This window comes from Humulus lupulus, chromosome 9, assembly GCF_963169125.1.
Source record: "Humulus lupulus chromosome 9, drHumLupu1.1, whole genome shotgun sequence".
Classification (NCBI taxonomy): domain Eukaryota; kingdom Viridiplantae; phylum Streptophyta; class Magnoliopsida; order Rosales; family Cannabaceae; genus Humulus; species Humulus lupulus.
The window spans coordinates 5,661,271-5,680,047 of NC_084801.1; the positions used below are offsets into that span (position 1 = coordinate 5,661,271).

Below are 18,777 nucleotides of genomic sequence, written 5' to 3' on the forward strand. Positions count from 1 at the left end.
AAAATAATAACATGGATTCGGATTAGGCAGCCGGGGCGCTGAACTACCAGTGTCGTCTTGGCCCGCCGGCTGCTTTCCTGGCCTCTGCTGGACCTCAGGAGCTTGCTCATCAGGGATGGCAACCTGGTGGGCCTCCTGCCCATCATGCTGTTCTGTCTCGTTGCCATGCCTGGATCGAGTGGTCACCATAGTTGGATGTCTGCGGTAGTACTAATCGAACTTGCTCTCAATGAAAGCACCAAACTGTTGACGCGGTTCTTCGGCAACAGGTAATTAAGAGAAGAAGAGAAAGAGATTAGCACTCAAGGTAGAACCGTCACATATATGAAATCTTATATAATGAACTAGGTGACTCAAGACACGTTTTTAAGTGGTTCGAAGGTTAAAATCCTTCTACTCCACTAGTCAATATTATTCATCCTCTCTGGGTATTTGGTTTACAAAGTATATCGTTCTTCAAAGACTATTTTTCCCCAACCCCTATCAACTCCCAGGGTCTCCATATTTATAGGAGAAGGCACCTGGAAGTTGGTAGGGAGGTCATCCCGTGACCTTACCATTTGTCATATCAACTCTGTGGCATTCATGATTAATTCCTAAACCTGACACATAAGTGTGGTCTAATCAGCATGGAAGGAGATAATGGGCCGCACGACCCAACCCATCCGTGGGTGTCTGACACGCACGTTCCTACTGCGTGTCCGAGAAGTCAGGGGGATATCAGACACGTGATGTCAGATATATGCACGTTTATCTTGCGTGCGTTGACTTCATAAAGGCTCAGAGCTTCCTGGGCTCCTCGTGACACGAACAGCTCGTATTACGAGCTGTTCTCCTGGCGTGGCCTTCTGATGCCCCTCTCGATCTGGGAAGATCCGCCCTGGAAATAGGATCCAAGTCCTGTGGGCACCTCGGACTAAACCTGATTAGTCCGAGGTTCGTCCTGCTAATTAGCCCGTGGGAAAATCAGGGCATACAATTCCTATTATAGGGATGGGGGGAATGGGGAAGACTACTCTAGCCCAGTTGGTGTATAATGATGAGAAGGTCGAGGCTCACTTCGATCTTAGAATTTGGGTATGTGTTTCGGAACCATTTGAAGAGATTAAGATTGCAAAAGCCATTGTTGAATCCATTGAAGGTAGTGCCCCAAATATCAATGAATTAGAAAACTTGCTCCAATATATGCACAAGTGTATTGAAGGAAAGAGGTATCTTCTTATATTGGATGATGTGTGGACCGAGGATAGGCAGAAGTGGGAGCTATTAAGGATTCCTTTGAAGTGTAGTGGTGTGGGAAGTAGAATACTTGTTACTACAAGGAAAAAGGAAGTTGTTGTTATAATGGAAGTAGCGGCGGAGAACATGATTACATTGGAGGAGTTGTCTGAAGAGCATTATTGGTCAATATTTAAGAAACTTGCATTCTTTGAAAGAAATGAGGATGAGTGTCGTGTACTAGAAGAAATTGATCAAAAAATTGCTAGAAAAGCCAAGGGTTCACCTCTTGTTGCAAAAATTTTGGGAAGTCTCATGTGCTTTAAAAAGACCAAAACTCAATGGGAGGATGTTCTAAGTAGTGAATTGTGGCAATCCAAAGAATTTAAAAGCATCTTTACTCCTTTCTTCTTAAGTTATAATGACTTGTCCGCAAAAGAAAAACGATGTTTCTCGTATTGTTCAATATTTCCAAAGGATTATCTATCTAACAGATATGGATTGGTTGAGATGTGGATGTCGCAAAGTTTTGTAGGATGTGGCAATAACTCAAAAAAAGAAGTCATGATTGTTTTGAAACTTTAGTCATGAGATCCTTCTTTCAAGATTTTATAAAAGATGATGATGGTGTTATCACCCATTGCAAGATGCATGACATAGTGCATGATTTTGCTCAATTTTTGACAAGTGATGAATGTGTCACTTTGGTAGTTGATAACAATATTGAAGAGAAGTTGAAACTACTTGATGAAAAGGCTCGTCATTTGTGCTTGGAAGTAGGAGCTGGCACGGAAGTTCTTGTCATGAAATACAAAAGAATGAATCTAAAGAATCTTCGCTCCTTACTTGTTTTGCCATATACAGGAACTATTAGTGATGATGCATCACTGTTCTCAGATCTTGTATTCATTCGAACATTAACTTTGAGAAGATGTGGGATTAAGAAATTACCAAAGAGTATTGGCAATTTGTTATATTTGAGATATCTGAATTTATTCGGCAATGAAGAATTGGAAGAATTACCAGAGACTTTATGTGACCTATGTAATTTGCAAACTCTAAATTTGTCATATTGCTTTTCACTTTCAAGACTACCAGAAAGGATGGAGAAACTACTAAATTTAAAACATCTCTATTTAAGGCAGTGTTTTAAATTAAAAGGACTCCCAAAAGGTATTGGTAATTTGACTTGCCTTCAAACATTAGATATGTTGACTATTCCTAACTATGAGAATAAGAATAAAGGAGAATATTTTGATATAGAGGATTTAGAAAAAATGAAGAGCCTTCAATTTGGTAGAGGGTTTCATATAAAGGATTGTGGAAATATAAAAAATGTGGAGGATGCTAAGAAAATAGATTTGATAAATAATGACCAAATTTCTTCTTTAATTCTTGATTTTGGAAGGACTGAAGACCGAAATAATGGATTTGGAGATGATATAAAGATACTCGAAGCATTGGAGCCACACCCAAACTTGAAAATCTTATGTATTGAGGATTTCATGGGGGCCAGCTTGTCTCCACACCCCAAATGGTTGATGTCATTGGTTAATCTAAAACAAATAAGGCTCTTCTCTTGTGTGAATTGTGAGATCTTACCTTCTTTTGGAAAGCTGCCATTTCTCAAGCTGCTATATGTAAGTCACATGAATGGTGTAAAAACGTTGGGCCTTGAATTCTATGGAATAGAAGAGAAAAAAGACCAAGAAGATGGGGACACAGAAATGGATAGATTGTTTATAGATTCTCTATTGATTTTATTTCCAAAATTAGAAAAGTTCTACTTTGGCTCCATGGAGCAACTAGAAAAGTGGGAATGGAGCAACATTACATCAACAATAAGAATAATGTCATGTCTAATGCACTTAAAATTTGGGAATTGTCCGAGTCTACAAGAACTACCTCAGTTTTTGCAAACAATAACCTCACTCAAACAATTATCCATAAGTGAGTGTGAGATTATGGAGGAGCATTGCTAGAAGAGAACAAGTAAGGAATGGGACAAAATCTGTCACATCCCAAACACTGAAATAAATGATAAGTTTGTGCGAAAAGATGGAATTTGGATCGACCATGAAGGCAGTGAGAGCAATATCAATGATGGTGTTGGGACATCTTCTTCAACAAACTAATATTCAGGATGCAAATATCCTTATTCAAGGTATGCGTAATCCATTTATTTTGCAACAAATGCCTTCGTAATTAGTGTTCTGTAATAAGAATTATTTATTAGCTATCTTTGATATTGTATTTTTTTGATCAGGGTTCCAGGAGTTGGAGTTGGATTTGGAAATTGCTCAAGATATGATATTATTCATTCGAATTATGTTGTTTTGTTGTGTTGTGTTTTGAGTATGTACTCTTTTTCCTTCTTAGACTTTTTCCCACTGAGGTTTTTTATCTAAGAAGGTTTTAACGAGGCATATTCTGGATTGGTGTTTTACCAATTCCAATTTAGAATTTAGTTTTAATTTGGATTGTTTGTAAACTCTTTTGTATTATTTTCTTTAATATGAATATATATCTACTTTATTTGGTGTTTGTTGAGCATATGCTAGACGAATGAGTTGGGTGCCAACCTAGTTGGGATGTCTCTAATTCTATTGATGCTCCTTCACCAAATATATTTTTTATATTATTATTTTTTTTTATATAATTTTTTACTTGAACAAAGAAATGTTTACGTGAGTTGTTTTCTAATGATTCTGATTCATTCCATTCATACTAAATAAAAATGAAAAAAAATATTTATATATATCTAGGTGATTGCATAAGTTTTTACTTTAGTGTGATTAATTCAAAACTTAATTTACTTCATTGATTGAATTTGAAAATACCATGTTGCCAATTAATTTACTTAATTTACCTCTTATGGTCTTTTCCATCATCCAAATTCATAGCAATTCACGTTAATACATGTTTGTAATCAGAAAAGCCAAAACAATTAAAATTTTGTTATTTTTTAAAGACTAAACAGACTTGATTTGGTAAAAAAAAAATCAGTGACTAAATGCCAATTAATTTAATATATTGGGATAGTTTATATCTAAACCCTTAAATTTTTACTATTAATTTAATCAGGTCCTCATTTGAGTATTTGTTGTTGGTCAAACTACCTTACAAACAACGTTATACATTTGCAAATCTTTTTCAAGGTATTTTATTTATGAGAAAATTATATTTTATATGAGATTTATAATAGAGTGTACAAAAATATGGTTTATTTTTAAAAATAAATTAATCTATGATTTTTTTGAAGAATTTTCACTTTTATGGGTTTATTTTCTCATATTTTTGTATAAAAGTTGGTTTATGCCATAATTTTACTCTTAATCAAGTTTTATTAATTTGGAATGGTATGTTTGTAATTTGATTATTATTTTTTTAGCTTATTTGTTTTTTTATATTGTTTTATATTACTAATTTTATATTAAATTTTTCTTTAGTTGTCTTGCAAATTTTTTTTTTTTGTAATATGAATTGTTTTTAAAATTATTTTTTATTTATTATAAACATTTTTTCTTTCTTTTTTTAGATTGTACGTTTTTTTTTTCAAATTCTGGATAAGGTATCCAGTTACTTGATTGATCTTTGACAGTTATGTAAAAAAAAATCCTAGAACTAGGTTAAATAACATGCACCAGGAGGGGAAACCATTTATTCTGAGATGAGTAACTTTCTGCCATAAGAGAGGTAACTAGTTACTTAAGAGGGGTGACAAGTTACTCATATTAAATATGAAAAGAAACATCAAATTTGAAGGAAATAGTCGAAGAACACTTCATTAAAAAAGGAAGAAGAAGTAACTCTGATTTTAGTAACATAGGTGACCAGTTACCATAAATAAATCATAAATATACACACACCAGAACGTGAAGGTAACCAGTTACCCCAGAATCATACACACAAAGAATGTGATGGTAACCAGTTACTCATTCATATTTTCATATTTTTATTATTTTTCTTTTCAAATTTTAGTATTCCTATAAGTGTTACAATAAAAATAAAATACTGAAAAAATTGATTTGAATTTTTTTACACATAGTTGAAAAAACTATAAAAAAAATTACAATAATAAAAGATAATAAATAAAAAATAGTAAAATAATTATATAATGTTAAAATATATGTGTGAAAAAAATGGAATGAGAAATGAATATGTACAAAAATATGAAGAAAAAAAAACAAAAGAAATAATGAATGAAAAAAAAAGATGAATAAATAAAAATGAAAAGAAGAAGAAGAAAAATAATGGAAAAAAAAATATGATTGAAAAAATTGGTAGAAAAAAAATGAAAAAATGGAAGAAGAAAAAAATCTCATATGTGTGAAAAAAGAAAAAAAATAAAAAGAGAAAATAATAAATACAAAAATGAAGAAAAAATAGAATGAAAAAAAAAGAAAAAAACTGAAAGAATATGAAAAAAAAAATACAAATGAAATAAAAAAAATAGATAAATTAATAAAAATGAAATGAAGAAGAATAATGGAAAAATAGAAAGAAAAAAATGATGAAGGAAAAAATTAGTAGAAAAAATAAGGAAAAAAAGAAAGAAAAAATAACTAAAAAAATAATAAAAAAATGAAGGAGAAAATTAAAAATTAAAAAAAAAAAACCTCAAAATCAAAGAAAACATAACTATGATAAAAAAATATGGCATTTCATATTTTAGTCAACTACTAATTATGTTTCTCATACTTTAATTTTTTCTTTAATAAATTTTCCCATACAAATTAAGAAAAGTATAATTCTCATATTTTTGCACAATAATAGTATAAAAGCCATATTTTTAAAAAATTCCCTTTATTTATTTTCTGAATCTCCAAATTTATTTTATATGAGGTGGTGTAATTATGCATTAATATTATTAGATCATGAAGTTACTAGTAACTTTAGTAACCTAATCATGCATATGAGGTGGTCAAAATTAGTAACTTACTTGACAATGAAGTCATTGAACTTTTAACTGTCTAATGTGTTTGGATTGATTTGTCTTGATTATTAATATGAAACCATTGAAAGACTAAGTTAAATTAATTGGTTATTTAAGATAATTTATATAAAAAAAAATGAGGTGAAAGCGGAAGTTTTTTTGTTAGATTTTGGAATTTGTGTAAATATTAAGTATTGTTAAAAGCTAATTATGTTTACACCCTCATTTCTAAATGTTTAAGTTTGATACCAACTTTTATTAAAAAAATATTATATATGGTTCTTTGGATTTCTATAATTATGATTTATTATTTTTATAAAAAAGATACAATTTTCAAAATTATGACCATAATTTAGATTATATTTTTGTTGACTATGATCCTTGTTATCATCTCTTTGGTGAAAGAAATGAGTTAGAGTTCGATCTAATTATAATAATATAGGCAATTTTATGTATGTCCTGTTTTATTTCTCAAACTATGGGCCAGTTTGGTACAGCTGTGCTGTGGGAAAAAGCAGCTATAGCTGTGTTGTGAGAAAAAGCAGCTGTAACTGTGCTGTGAGAAAAAGCTGCTGAGTGTTTGGTAAATTATAACTTTAGAAATACTGTGAGTTGGAAAAGTTGTATATAAGTGTTTGGTAAACTAGATTATTAGATAGCTGTTAAATACAGAATGACCAAAATAGGTATCATATGTATTTAACTAATTTTGTTTGAATAAATTTATACATATTAACATATTTATAATTATTTTTTATTTTATTAAAAATAATAATGATTTTTTATAATATTTAATTCTTTTAATATATACGTATAATAAAATGATTAATTAAATTTTAAAAAATAAAAAATCAACATAAATATTGTCTATTTTTAAATTATTATAAATTTTGATCATAACAAATAATTTAAATTTAGTTAATTTGATACGACAAAATACAAAACTTAAATAAAATAAAATAGATAAGAATATAGTTTAATCATATCCCATTAAACTTGCAGCAATCAGATCTCTAGTATTGTCCATTTCATTTAAATTTGAAGCTCTAGCTGTCTCATCTTCATCTTCAATATTAGTTTGATCTTCTACACAATAATATGGATTATCTCTAATTTTCTCAAAATGGCGATCACGTTTTGCATGCCTTCGAATGTAATTATGCAAGGTCATTGATGCAATCACTATTTTCACTTGCTTCTGATATGGATAACTAGGCATATCTCTTAATATTTTCCATCTTTTCTTCCATACTCCAAAAGTTCTTTCAATAACACTTCGAAGAGAAGAATGTGCCTGGTTGAATACCTCTTTATAACCAGTAGGTTTGCTACCTCGTTGAAATTGTGGTAGATGGTATCTTTGGCCTTTATATGGTCTTAAAAAACCTGTAATTTGTGGGTATCCCGCATCCACTAAATAATATTTTCCTGTCAAATAAAATATAAAAATATAATTACAAAATTATAAAGACTTTAATATTTTATAAATGTGTTTAGATGACAACCTTGGGGAGGTTTTGGAAAATTTGAAGTTGAATCACGTAAAGCTGTATAGAAAATTCTTGTATCATGAGTAGAACCTTCCCACCCAGCATATGCATATATAAATTGCATATCAAAATTACATATTGCCATGACATTCTGAGTTGGTATCCCTTTTCTACCAACAAATGGTACTTGATCTTCAGGTGGAATTACAGCATTCACATGTACACCGTCTATTGCGCCAATACAGTTCTAGAAAAAAAATACAAGATTATAAAAATATACTTTAGTTAGAAAAAAAATTATTAAAAAATTGTATAATTTTAAAGTATGACTTACCTTAAAATGAGGCATATATCTAGAATCTTTCAATATCTCTTCAGGAACATCTTTAAATTCTGGGTCTGGTGGTTTTAATACATCTACACTCATATGACATAAAACATCTAAAATCTTGTTGAAATATCGACTAACTGTCTCGCCTGAGTGTTGGAATCGCTCTTGTGTTAATCGGTTTCCAGCACCGTGACCTAATGTAAATAAAAACATGCCTAATATCTCAAGAGCACACATTCTCTTTGAACCCTTAAATCCATATAGCTTCCAATTCATAGCATAATTTAATGAAAACATCTTTCTCCATCCTAAACATGCTATAACATCTACTTTCATTTCCTTTTAATATTTCCATTAACCACATATGACCAGTTTGAGAAGAATTCATACAAGGTGTCTTTTCAATATATGTTGTATAATAATGTTGAACAAAGTATGTAGCTATAGACGCCGATTGTAACTCAATCTCCTCATCCGTGTCTGCCATTATTTCTAATTTAAAATAAACCTATGTATATTAAAGAGTATATAAAATACATGCCAAATAGCCATAAAGTCTTCATAACAAATGCAAGTGAAAAACATAATAAAGCATATTTATATTAAATAGTGACAACACCAAGTCTTGAGAGCAATTTAAAAAAAAAGTCTGTAAAGAAATAACATAATAAACATATACTAACGTCATAACACAAATTTTAGAAAATAAATACTACTACTACTACTATAAGTCATAGTATTATAATTATCCCAGAGTATGCTCATTCTTGAGCCAAGTAAGCATCAACTCAGGTTCTTCCAATGAAGCAAACATCTCTCTCTTCTCTTTCATGATAAACAAGCGAGTTGCAAATAAATACAAGCTGCTCCCTTTCTCAATTCCAGGCAAAGAATTTAAAATTTTCATAACTTCGGCAATACTATTCTCCTTTCTAGCTGTTTCAATATTTCTACTCCTTGTCTCCACAGCATCAGCAAGGTGACCAATTTGTTCAAATATCATTAAAGGCCCTGTCTTCTTCATTTTTCCTTTTCCATGTTTCATTGCTTTATTTTGTTTCTCAAGTGGCTCGGCTAATCTCTTGTTATTTTTCTCTCTAAGAAATCTATCAGTATTAGGCATCTCTAGATCATTGTCACTACTCTCAAGTTGTTCATGTAAGGTTTCAATATTGTTAAAAGGTTTTTCAGACTCAGAAGGAATTATTCCAGATGAAGGTGTCCAAGCATACTCTCCTGTAGCAACAGTGTTCATGAAAATCCTATCTAATTTTTCCTCTACCTCTGGTTCAATTCCCTGAATGCGAAACTTTGCAGCATCGGGATGACTCTACAAAAAAATTTTGTTAATTAAATGTAACATTTATGAAAAAAAAAAGTCTTTTAGTTTCATATAAATATTTAACAAGATTATAATGTACCTGTAATTTACTATTCCACCAATCTTCAGTTGCATCAATTGTATTCTTTTTTATATTCCATCCTAAGCCAATTTCTTTTCCCTTGAGTTGCTTCCAAAGCTTCCATTCATTTTTTAATCCATCCCACTTATTTTTCAATTGTGGTCTAGTGTATTCTCTTCCAGTTGCTTTCTTCATATTTGTAATCAAGTTTACATATCCAACTTTATCTAAATAAGTAGTAGGACGATGCCCATCATCAACCTCTTTGATACAGAAGTCTAAGAAAAAATTCAAACTCTCTGAATTCCATATTGCTTTACTTCTTGGTACGTCACTCTTGGTGCAAATATTATTTTCATTTTCCATCTAATAAAAGTGAAATGATAAGTATAAAAAAAATACAAAAGTAAAATGATGTATCCATATACGCAACAACTCTTATCAATCACTATCATCTATGTAAAACTAAATAATTCAACTAAAGTTCAACATATCCAACTTCAAGACTATTCTTAAAGAATCCCTTGGGAGAAGATAAAACACACACATATGTACATTCATATACATGTAAAAAGGTTTTCATAAATCAACTTTTGAAGTGAGAAAATTAAGTAAAAATAAAAGAACTAAAAAGATATTTTTGTTATGTATATGGTAACCATAAATGATTCATCTTTGAATGTAAAAATTGTATTTTTAATGTCCACTTCTCGGCTGAGAGAGCAGACAACCATAAATGAAATTATTTTAATTATAGATATTGTTAGACAAAATATATCTCCTTTATATTGTTTATTTCACTCAAAACAAAAAGATAGAAATTTAATCTAGTTTTTGTATTAAAAAAGCATATCTATTCTTTCATAGTAATTCTTATTCTTTATCATTAAAGTTTATTTAGAAAAAAGATTAAAAAAAAAAAAAAAGGCTGTGTACTCTCTCTCTGTGTCGTACTCTATTGGCACCCATCACTCTGTATTTTTCTTGGTCAATCACAAAGGCTCCTTTTTCAGTCAGTGTTGAATATTCAACTCTACATATGACTTTAATTCTCTCAGTGTTGAATATAACTCTATATACGACTTTAATTCTCTCTCTCTCTCTCTCCTCTGCGTCCTACTCTATATATCCATTAGAAACAAAAAAAATCTCTCTCCTCTGCGTCGTACTCTATATATCCATTAGAAACAAAAAAAACCAAATGCACTCTATATATCCATTAGAAACAAAAAAGGAAATGCATCAATATAAACCATTAAACAAGTCCAACCCATATATATATATATACACAAATATACTGGTATGAAGAAGATCGAATAACCCAGTATCACAGAAACAATAATCAAACCACTGTACAAATATATATATATATAAAATGCCCTTTAATAAATCTGTGTTTAATATATCATTAAAAAAAAAAGGTTAGAGAAATACCTTGACTTGATTGTGCTGGAGTTTTTGACAGAGAAGTGTAGTCCGTGAGGAAGAAGGAAGAAGAAATGGTGAGGCAAGGTGAAGAAGATTTAACGATTGAAAAAGAAGACCTAATAATTCTAATTTAAATGAGGGTATTTTGGTCCAAAAAAAATATCATTAAACCACAATTTCAGCTTCCCGTATAAGCTAAAATCTCAAAGTTGGTGTGGGCCAACTTTGATAAAAAGCTATAATTTTAACCTAAATTCCTAAAAAATCTATTTTTTTTATTTTACCAAACACTTTTTAGTCAATAGCTTTTTTAAAAAGTGCTTTGGGCTTTTCAAAAAGCCATTCCAAACGGGGCCTATATATAATAGAATTATATATGGTGTGCTTTTAAAATTTGTAATTTTACATGTATTTATTGTAGCTTTATTTTGTTTTTTCTTCTTCCCATGGAAATTAATTATATAGTGTTTATATCTTTTTGAACTATGTGTTTTGTCCCATTAACTATTTGGACATTGTATTTTGACAAATTACTTTCTAGACCCTATGTTTTGACAACTTATTTTTTGGATCCTATGTTTTGTAAAATGGTTCAAATACAACCCTAAATCTGATTTTGGTCAAAGTTTTTTCAACTAAAATCACAAATAATTCACCAAACTAATAATTCAGAATAAAAATAAAATCATTGTGCTTAAAAACTGTATTGTTATATTCAATTTTTTCTTCATCGAAATTGGGTCTATTTGAACTATTTTACAAAATATAGTCCAAACAGGTAATAAAAAAAAATACAGTGTCCAAAAAAGTATAAACCATTTATTGTTTAACAATATTTTGCTACTTACCATGATTATGTCCGGCCATATCGTTAAGCATTTTTTTAATCAGTAAGCATTTTGGAACTACCAAACTAAGTTTATCAAATTTATTAAGTTACTTATCTTTGTTGGTTTGTGTTAATGGTGAGTTGTCGACTTTTCATTTCAAGCTCTGGTGAAACTAGTTGGACTATACTATGTTCAAGATTTGGTCATCTACTTGCTGCAATTTAGCATATTAAATTATCTAGGTATTAATAATTTTGATATAAAAAATATTTTATTTAATTTCCAAGAGTATCTTTGCATACTTTTTTATTAGACAATCAGTTTTATTGGTTGGAGTAAATCCCTCCCAATTTGTACTCTTTTTAATCCTTTTTGAATAAAATAAATTTATTCCGGACAAAAAAATATATCATTACAAACAAAATAATATATATATGTAAATATATTTGTGATTAAGTTTATAACTTTTACCATTTAACATATCTTTCCATATATTATCACCAAATTTACTAGACTACAATATGCCCAGCCAAACTCCATGTTGTTATGTATTTGTTTTTAAATAAGACATTAAAAATATCATATATATATTCATTTAATAAAAAAAACAATACATATTAGAATAAAAACATAATTAATAATTAAAGACTTTCTAAAATAATAATGGTATTAGATTAGAGTGGGTTCTAGGGGTGTGCACAGTGTGGTTTGGGCGGTTTGAATACATTTTAATACATCACGCCACAAATGCGGTGTAGTAGCTAGAACACACCGTGCGGTGTGATTTCGTTGCACCAAACCGACCAAACCAAACCATTTTTGCAGTGTGGTTTGGGTGGTTTTCCATGGTGTAAGTGTGTTAAAAAATGTGTGAGATAGAAATGGTGATAGGGAGGAGGCGCGGCCACAGGTGAAAATCTGACAAGATTTTCAGTTTTTCCAATTTTTTTGAATGGCTTCAAAAACCCAAATAACTCTCAAATCTCATTTTTAATTCCATAAACATCCAATTAATCATTGGTAACAGCCATAGGGGTTGGTGGAATTTGAAATTCAAATGGTGCCTCTAAACTCTATAAATAGGAGTCTATTACTCACTTGAAAGACACAATTTTTCTATTCATTACAACACTTGGCTAGAAAACACATTGAGGCTTGATTATTCTAGAAAGAATTTCCAAAATCTGTTAGAGATCTCTTAGTGCTTGAGTTAGGAGGAAATAAGCTTTTGGATAAAGGTTTCAAACCTTGTTCAAGTTGGTGATCCCCAACACTCTTCACTTTGGTTGTGTGAGTGAGAGTTTCTTATTGTTTTGTTCTTGTTCTTAATTTTCTTCTATTGCTTCTCGACCCATATTATATTTTGTGTCAAATTTGGCACAACTTTTAGAGTATCTCAAATAAAGTGCAAAAAATGTGGTGCATTGTTATATTTAGCATATTTTAACAATATTATCACTCTAATGGTGTTCTAAAAGGTGTGTCAAATGTGGCACATGCTTAAAGTTGTGCCAAATTTAGCACATGTTTAATGTTGTACCAAATTTGGCACAAGATATATCATGAGCCAAATTTAGCACGGCAATTAGTGTCACTTTTTTAATTTACCATGTTGTCACTAATTTATTAACTAACAATTAATAATTATTTTTTTTACAAAAATAAAAATTTGGTTACTTTTTGTATATTATCAATAAATATTAAATGAATTGTTGACTTTTTTTTAGTTAATTTGCATCTTGTGCATTGGAGCACAATTACAAATATTGAGTCAAATATATCAGACTCATTTTTTGTGCTAAATTTGGCACAAAATTTACATATTGCATTAGAGATAGTCTTAGCATATGTCAAATTTGGCATACTTTTTACACCATTAGAGTTATAATTTTTGTAACATGTGCAAAATATAGCTGCATCAGCTTTTTGGCACTTCATTAAAGATGCTCTAACTTTGTTATCTAAAAAGTGAGCAACTTGTATATTTATATGGTTTTATGTTTATCATGGGCGGCTACTTAAAAAAAAACTTTGAGTAAACAAATAGGAGTATCAGTTGTTCCAACCCACCTTTCCAAGTTCATTATTACATATATAGTATAATTAAAATTTTTGTGTCTTAGGAGAATAAATATTGTAGGGTCACATGGTTGGGGATTAGTTAGGGATTGCTCTTTTAATACATATAAAACGATGATGGTCTTTCTTTATTCATTACAAAAGATAAGATTCCCACGATTAAGGGTAGAATAATTAGTCCACACAGATTTTTCTTGACTAATTAGCCCCAGTATAACGCGCATAATGAATATATATATATATTTAATATACTCCATATCATGTTGTCTCTTAATTCATTTCTATTATTGTGAATCAAATCTGCTTTAGACTCTAAGCATTGAAGCTCAAAGCATTGCCATGGCTGAGGCTCTAGTTTCTGGTCTCATAGAGGAGCTTGTTTCACTCGCTTTTCAAGGACTTAATGAAGAGGTGAGACTGGTGAAGGACGTGGATGAAGATGTTCAACAGCTGAAGACCAATCTGGAAGCTCTTCATGCTGTGCTCGAAGATGCGGAAAGAAGACAATTTGCCGATCAAAGCGTGAGAAAATGGATGGATAGGCTGAAAGATGTGTCGTTCGACATGGATAACGTGTTGGATGAGTGGAGCACTGCTATTTTGAAACTCAAAATAGATCAGAAACAACAAGGTGAACATGCTTCTTCTTCTCGAACTAGCATTAATGAGAAGGTATGCCTCTCTATTCCATCACCTTTTTCTTGTTTCAAATCCAAAGTTAATCGAATTACTCTGCGTCATGACATCGCTCACAAAATCAAAGACCTCAATAAAAAACTAGATAGGATTGCTGGAGAGAAAGATAGGTTTCAACTTAGCACAACAACCTTAGAGCAACCTATGGAGCGACCTAGGACAACCTCGTTTGTTATTGAAACTGACGTGTTTGGGCGGGATAATGATAAGGATATTTTGGTTAGCAAGTTATTGGCTGAGAATAGTTGTACTCATCAGGATCAAAATTTCAATATTATTCCTATTATAGGGATGGGGGGAATGGGGAAGACTACTCTAGCCCAGTTGGTGTATAATGATGAGAAGGTCAAGGCTCACTTCAATCTTAGAATTTGGGTATGTGTTTCAGAACCATTTGAAGAGATTAAGATTGCAAAAGCCATTGTTGAATCCATTAAAGGTAGTGCCTCAAATATCAATGAATTAGAAAACTTGCTCCAATATATGCGCAAGTGTATTGAAGGAAAGAGGTATCTTCTTATCTTGGATGATGTGTGGACTGAGGATAGGCAGAAGTGGGAGCTATTAAGGATTCCTTTGAAGTGTGGTGGTGTGGGAAGTAGAATACTTGTTACTACAAGGAAAAAGGAAGTTGTTGTTGTAATGGAAGTCGCGGCGGAGAGCGTGATTACATTGGAGGAGCTGTCTGAAGAGCATTGTTGGTCAATATTTAAGAAACTTGCATTCTTTGAAAGAAATGAGGATGAGTGTCGTGTACTAGAAGAAATTGGTCAAAAAATTGCTAGAAAGGCCAAGGGTTCACCTCTTGTTGCAAAAATTTTGGGAAGTCTCATGTGCTTTAAAAAGACCAAAATTCAATGGGAGGATGTTCTAAGTAGTGAATTGTGGCAATCCAAGGATTTTAAAAACATCTTTACTCCTTTATTCTTAAGTTATAATGACTTGTCCGCAAAAGAAAAACGATGTTTCTCGTATTGTTCAATATTTCCAAAGGATTATGAATTTTCTAGAGATCTGTTGGTTGAGATGTGGATGTCACAAAGTTTTGTAGGATGTGGCAATAACTCAAAAAAAGAAGGTCATGATTGTTTTGAAACTTTAGTCATGAGATCCTTCTTTCAAGATTTTATAGAAGATAATCTTGATGGTGTTATCACCCGTTGCAAGATGCATGACATAGTGCATGACTTTGCTCAATTTTTGACAAGTGATGAATGTGTTACTTTGGTAGTTGATGAAAATATTGAAGAGAAGTTGAAATTACTTGATGAAAAGGCTCGTCATTTGAACCTGGAAGTTGGACCCGACACAAAATTTCCTTTCATGAAATACAAAAGAATGAATCAAAAGAATCTTCGCTCCTTACTTGTTTTACCATATAGAAGAACTATTAGTGTTGATGCATCACTGTTCTCAGATCTTGTATTTCTTCGAACATTATATTTTAGACATTCTGAGATTAAGAAATTACCAACGAGTATTGGCAATTTGTTACATTTGAGATATCTAAATTTAGTCGGCAATGGAAAATTGGAAGAATTACCCGACACTTTATGTGATCTATGTAATTTGCAAACTCTAAATTTGTCATGGTGCTATTCACTTACAAGACTACCAGAAAGGATGGAGAAACTACTAAATTTAAAACATCTCTATTTAAGCCAGTGTATTCAATTAAAAGGACTCTCAAAAGGTATTGGTTATTTGACTTGCCTTCAAACATTAGATATGTTCACTATTCCTAGCTATGAGAATAAGAATAAAGGAGAATATTTTGATATAGAGGATTTAGAAAAAATGAAGAGCCTTCGATTTGGTAGTGTGTTTCATATAAAGGATTGTGGAAGTATAAAAACTGTGGAGGATGCTAAGAAAATAGATTTGAAAAAATTTGACCAAATTTCTTCTTTAATTCTTAGTTTTGGGAATGAAGACCGAAATAATAGATTTGGAGATGATATAAAGATACTTGAAGCTTTGGAGCCACACCCAAACTTGAAATGTTTAAAAATTCAGGATTTCATGGGGGCCAGCTTGTCTCCACGCCCCAAATGGTTGATGTCATTGGTTAATCTAAAAAAAATACGGCTCTACTCTTGTGTGAATTGTGAGATCTTACCTTCTTTTGGAAAGCTGCCAGTTCTCGAGAGGCTATCTGTAAGTAGCATGAATAGTGTAAAAAGATTGGGCCTTGAATTCTATGGAATAGAAGAGAAAAAAGACCAAGAAGATGGGGACATAGAAATGGATAGATTGTTTATAGATTCTCCATTGATTTTATTTCCAAAATTAGAAAAGATCTACTTTGGTTTTATGGAGCAACTAGAAAAGTGGGAATGGAGCAACATTACATCAACAATAAGAATAATGCCATGTCTAATGCACTTGGAATTTTGGAAATGTCCGAGTCTACAAGAACTACCTCAGTTTTTGCAAACAATAACCTCACTCAAACAATTATCCATAAGTGAGTGTGAGATTATGGAGGAGCAATGCCAGAAGAAAACAAGCAAGGAATGGGACAAAATCTGTCACATCCCAAACATTGAAATAAATGATAAGTTTGTGCGAAAAGATGGAATTTGGATCGACCATGAAGGCAATGAGAGCAATATCAATGATGGTGTTGGGACATCTTCTTCAACAAACTAATATTCAGGATGCAAATATCCTTATTCAAGGTATGTGCAATGCATTTATTTTGCAACAAATACCTTATTCAAGCTAATGCCTTCGTAATTAGTGTTCTGTAATAAGAATTATTTATTAGCTATCTTTGATATTGTATTTTTTTGTTCAGGGTTCCAGGAGTTGGATTTGGAAATTGCTCGAGATATGATATTATTCATTCGAATTATGTTTTGTTTTGTTTTGTTGTGTTGTGTTTTGAGTATGTACTCTTTTTCCTTCTTAGAATTTTTCCCACTGAGGTTTTTTATCTAAGAAGGTTTTAACGAGGCATATTCTGGATTGGTGTTTTATCAATTCCAATTTAAAATTTAGTTTTCATTTGGATTGTTTGTAAACTCTTTTGTATTATTTTCTTTAATCTGAATATATATCTACTTTATTTGGTGTTTGTTGAGCATATGATAGACGAATTAGTTGGGTGCCAACCTAGTTGGGATGTCTCTAATTCTATTGATGCTCCTTCACCAAATGTATGTTTTATATTATTATTATTTTTTTATAATTTTTTACTTGAACAAGGAAATGTTTACATGAGTTGTTACTTAATGATTCTGATTCATTCCATTCATACTAAATTAAAATGAAAAAAAATATTTATATATTTCTTGGTGATTGCATAAGTTCTTACTTTAGTGTGATTAATTCAAAACTTAATTTACTTCATTGATTGAATTTGAAAATACCATGTTGCCAATTAATTTACTTAATTTACCTCTTATGGTCTTTTCCATCGTCCAAATTCATAGCAATTCACGTTAATACATGTTTGTAATCAGAAAAGCCAAAACAATTAAAATTTTGTTATTTTTTAAAGACTAAACAGACTTGATTTGGTAAAAAAAAATCAGGGACTAAATGCCAATTAATTTAATATATTGGGATAGTTTATATCTAAACCCTTAAATTTTCACTATTAGTTTAATCAGGTCCTCATTTGAGGATTTGTTGTTGGTCAAACTACCTTAAAAAGAACGTTTATACGTTTGCAAATCTTTTTCAAGATATTTTATTTATGAGAAAATTATATTTTATATGAGGTTTTTAATAGAATGTACAAAAATATGGTTTATTTTTAAAAAAAAATTAATCTATGACTTTTTTTTTAAGAATTTTTACTTTTATGAGTTTATTTTCTCATATTTTTGTATAAAAGTTGGTTTATGCCATAATTTTACTCTTAAACAAGTTTTATTAATTTGGACTGGTATGTTTGTAATTTGATTATTATTTTTTTAGCTTATTTGTTTTTTTATATTTGTTGACGCCATTTTTCGTCAACAGTGAAAGAAGAGCACGTAAACAATAAACAGTAATGGCCAATAAAAATACGATAATACAAAACACGATTTTTACGTGGTTCAACAGTTAAGTCTGCCTAGTCCATGAGTCTTTCTTATTAAGACTTAAGAATATCTCTGAAAATCCTTCAAGGACGAATTCTCCAGAGTTTTCCTTAAGCTCACAAAAGTTCGTTCCTTTACAATAGTGCATGACCTCTCTATTTATAGAGAAGATTGTAGAATACTATCCCACATATTTTGGATAGTTACTCTTTTTATGCAAATAAATTAAATGACCTTAAATGCCTGTAATCCGATGTAAAAGGAAACGTCCCCTGAAGACCAGGGGGCGTATAACTAATCAAATAATATCCCCTGATTGTAGGGGATTTACA

At 30.9% G+C, this 18,777-nt stretch overlaps 6 protein-coding genes across 6 annotated transcripts; 4 read left to right on the forward strand and 2 right to left on the reverse strand.

Moving 5' to 3' along the window:
- Positions 1-993: 993 nt before the first annotated feature.
- Positions 994-1,803, forward strand: LOC133799324 (putative disease resistance protein RGA3). Its single transcript, XM_062237344.1, has one exon. The coding sequence runs from the start codon at positions 994-996 to the stop codon at positions 1,801-1,803; it is 810 nt and encodes a 269-aa protein (XP_062093328.1).
- Positions 1,804-1,805: 2 nt separating this feature from the next.
- Positions 1,806-3,200, forward strand: LOC133799325 (putative disease resistance protein RGA3). The gene has a single exon (XM_062237345.1). The coding sequence runs from the start codon at positions 1,806-1,808 to the stop codon at positions 3,198-3,200; it is 1,395 nt and encodes a 464-aa protein (XP_062093329.1).
- A 3,930-nt stretch (positions 3,201-7,130) lies between these two features.
- On the reverse strand, positions 7,131-8,462 carry LOC133799326 (protein ALP1-like). Its single transcript, XM_062237346.1, has 4 exons — positions 8,366-8,462; positions 7,979-8,169; positions 7,660-7,891; positions 7,131-7,582 (listed from the first exon to the last, which is right to left on the reverse strand). The coding sequence occupies exons 1-4, from the start codon at positions 8,460-8,462 to the stop codon at positions 7,131-7,133; spliced, it is 972 nt and encodes a 323-aa protein (XP_062093330.1).
- A 258-nt stretch (positions 8,463-8,720) lies between these two features.
- LOC133799328 (uncharacterized) lies at positions 8,721-9,431 on the reverse strand. Its single transcript, XM_062237347.1, has 2 exons — positions 9,408-9,431; positions 8,721-9,305 (listed from the first exon to the last, which is right to left on the reverse strand). The coding sequence occupies exons 1-2, from the start codon at positions 9,429-9,431 to the stop codon at positions 8,721-8,723; spliced, it is 609 nt and encodes a 202-aa protein (XP_062093331.1).
- Positions 9,432-14,054: 4,623 nt separating this feature from the next.
- On the forward strand, positions 14,055-15,993 carry LOC133799329 (putative disease resistance protein RGA3). Its single transcript, XM_062237348.1, has 2 exons — positions 14,055-15,833; positions 15,928-15,993. The coding sequence occupies exons 1-2, from the start codon at positions 14,055-14,057 to the stop codon at positions 15,991-15,993; spliced, it is 1,845 nt and encodes a 614-aa protein (XP_062093332.1).
- Positions 15,942-17,582, forward strand: LOC133801754 (putative disease resistance protein RGA4). Its single transcript, XM_062240005.1, has 2 exons — positions 15,942-17,092; positions 17,212-17,582. The coding sequence occupies exon 1, from the start codon at positions 16,035-16,037 to the stop codon at positions 17,061-17,063; it is 1,029 nt and encodes a 342-aa protein (XP_062095989.1). The 5' UTR covers positions 15,942-16,034; the 3' UTR covers positions 17,064-17,092; positions 17,212-17,582.
- The last annotated feature ends 1,195 nt before the right edge of the window (positions 17,583-18,777 follow it).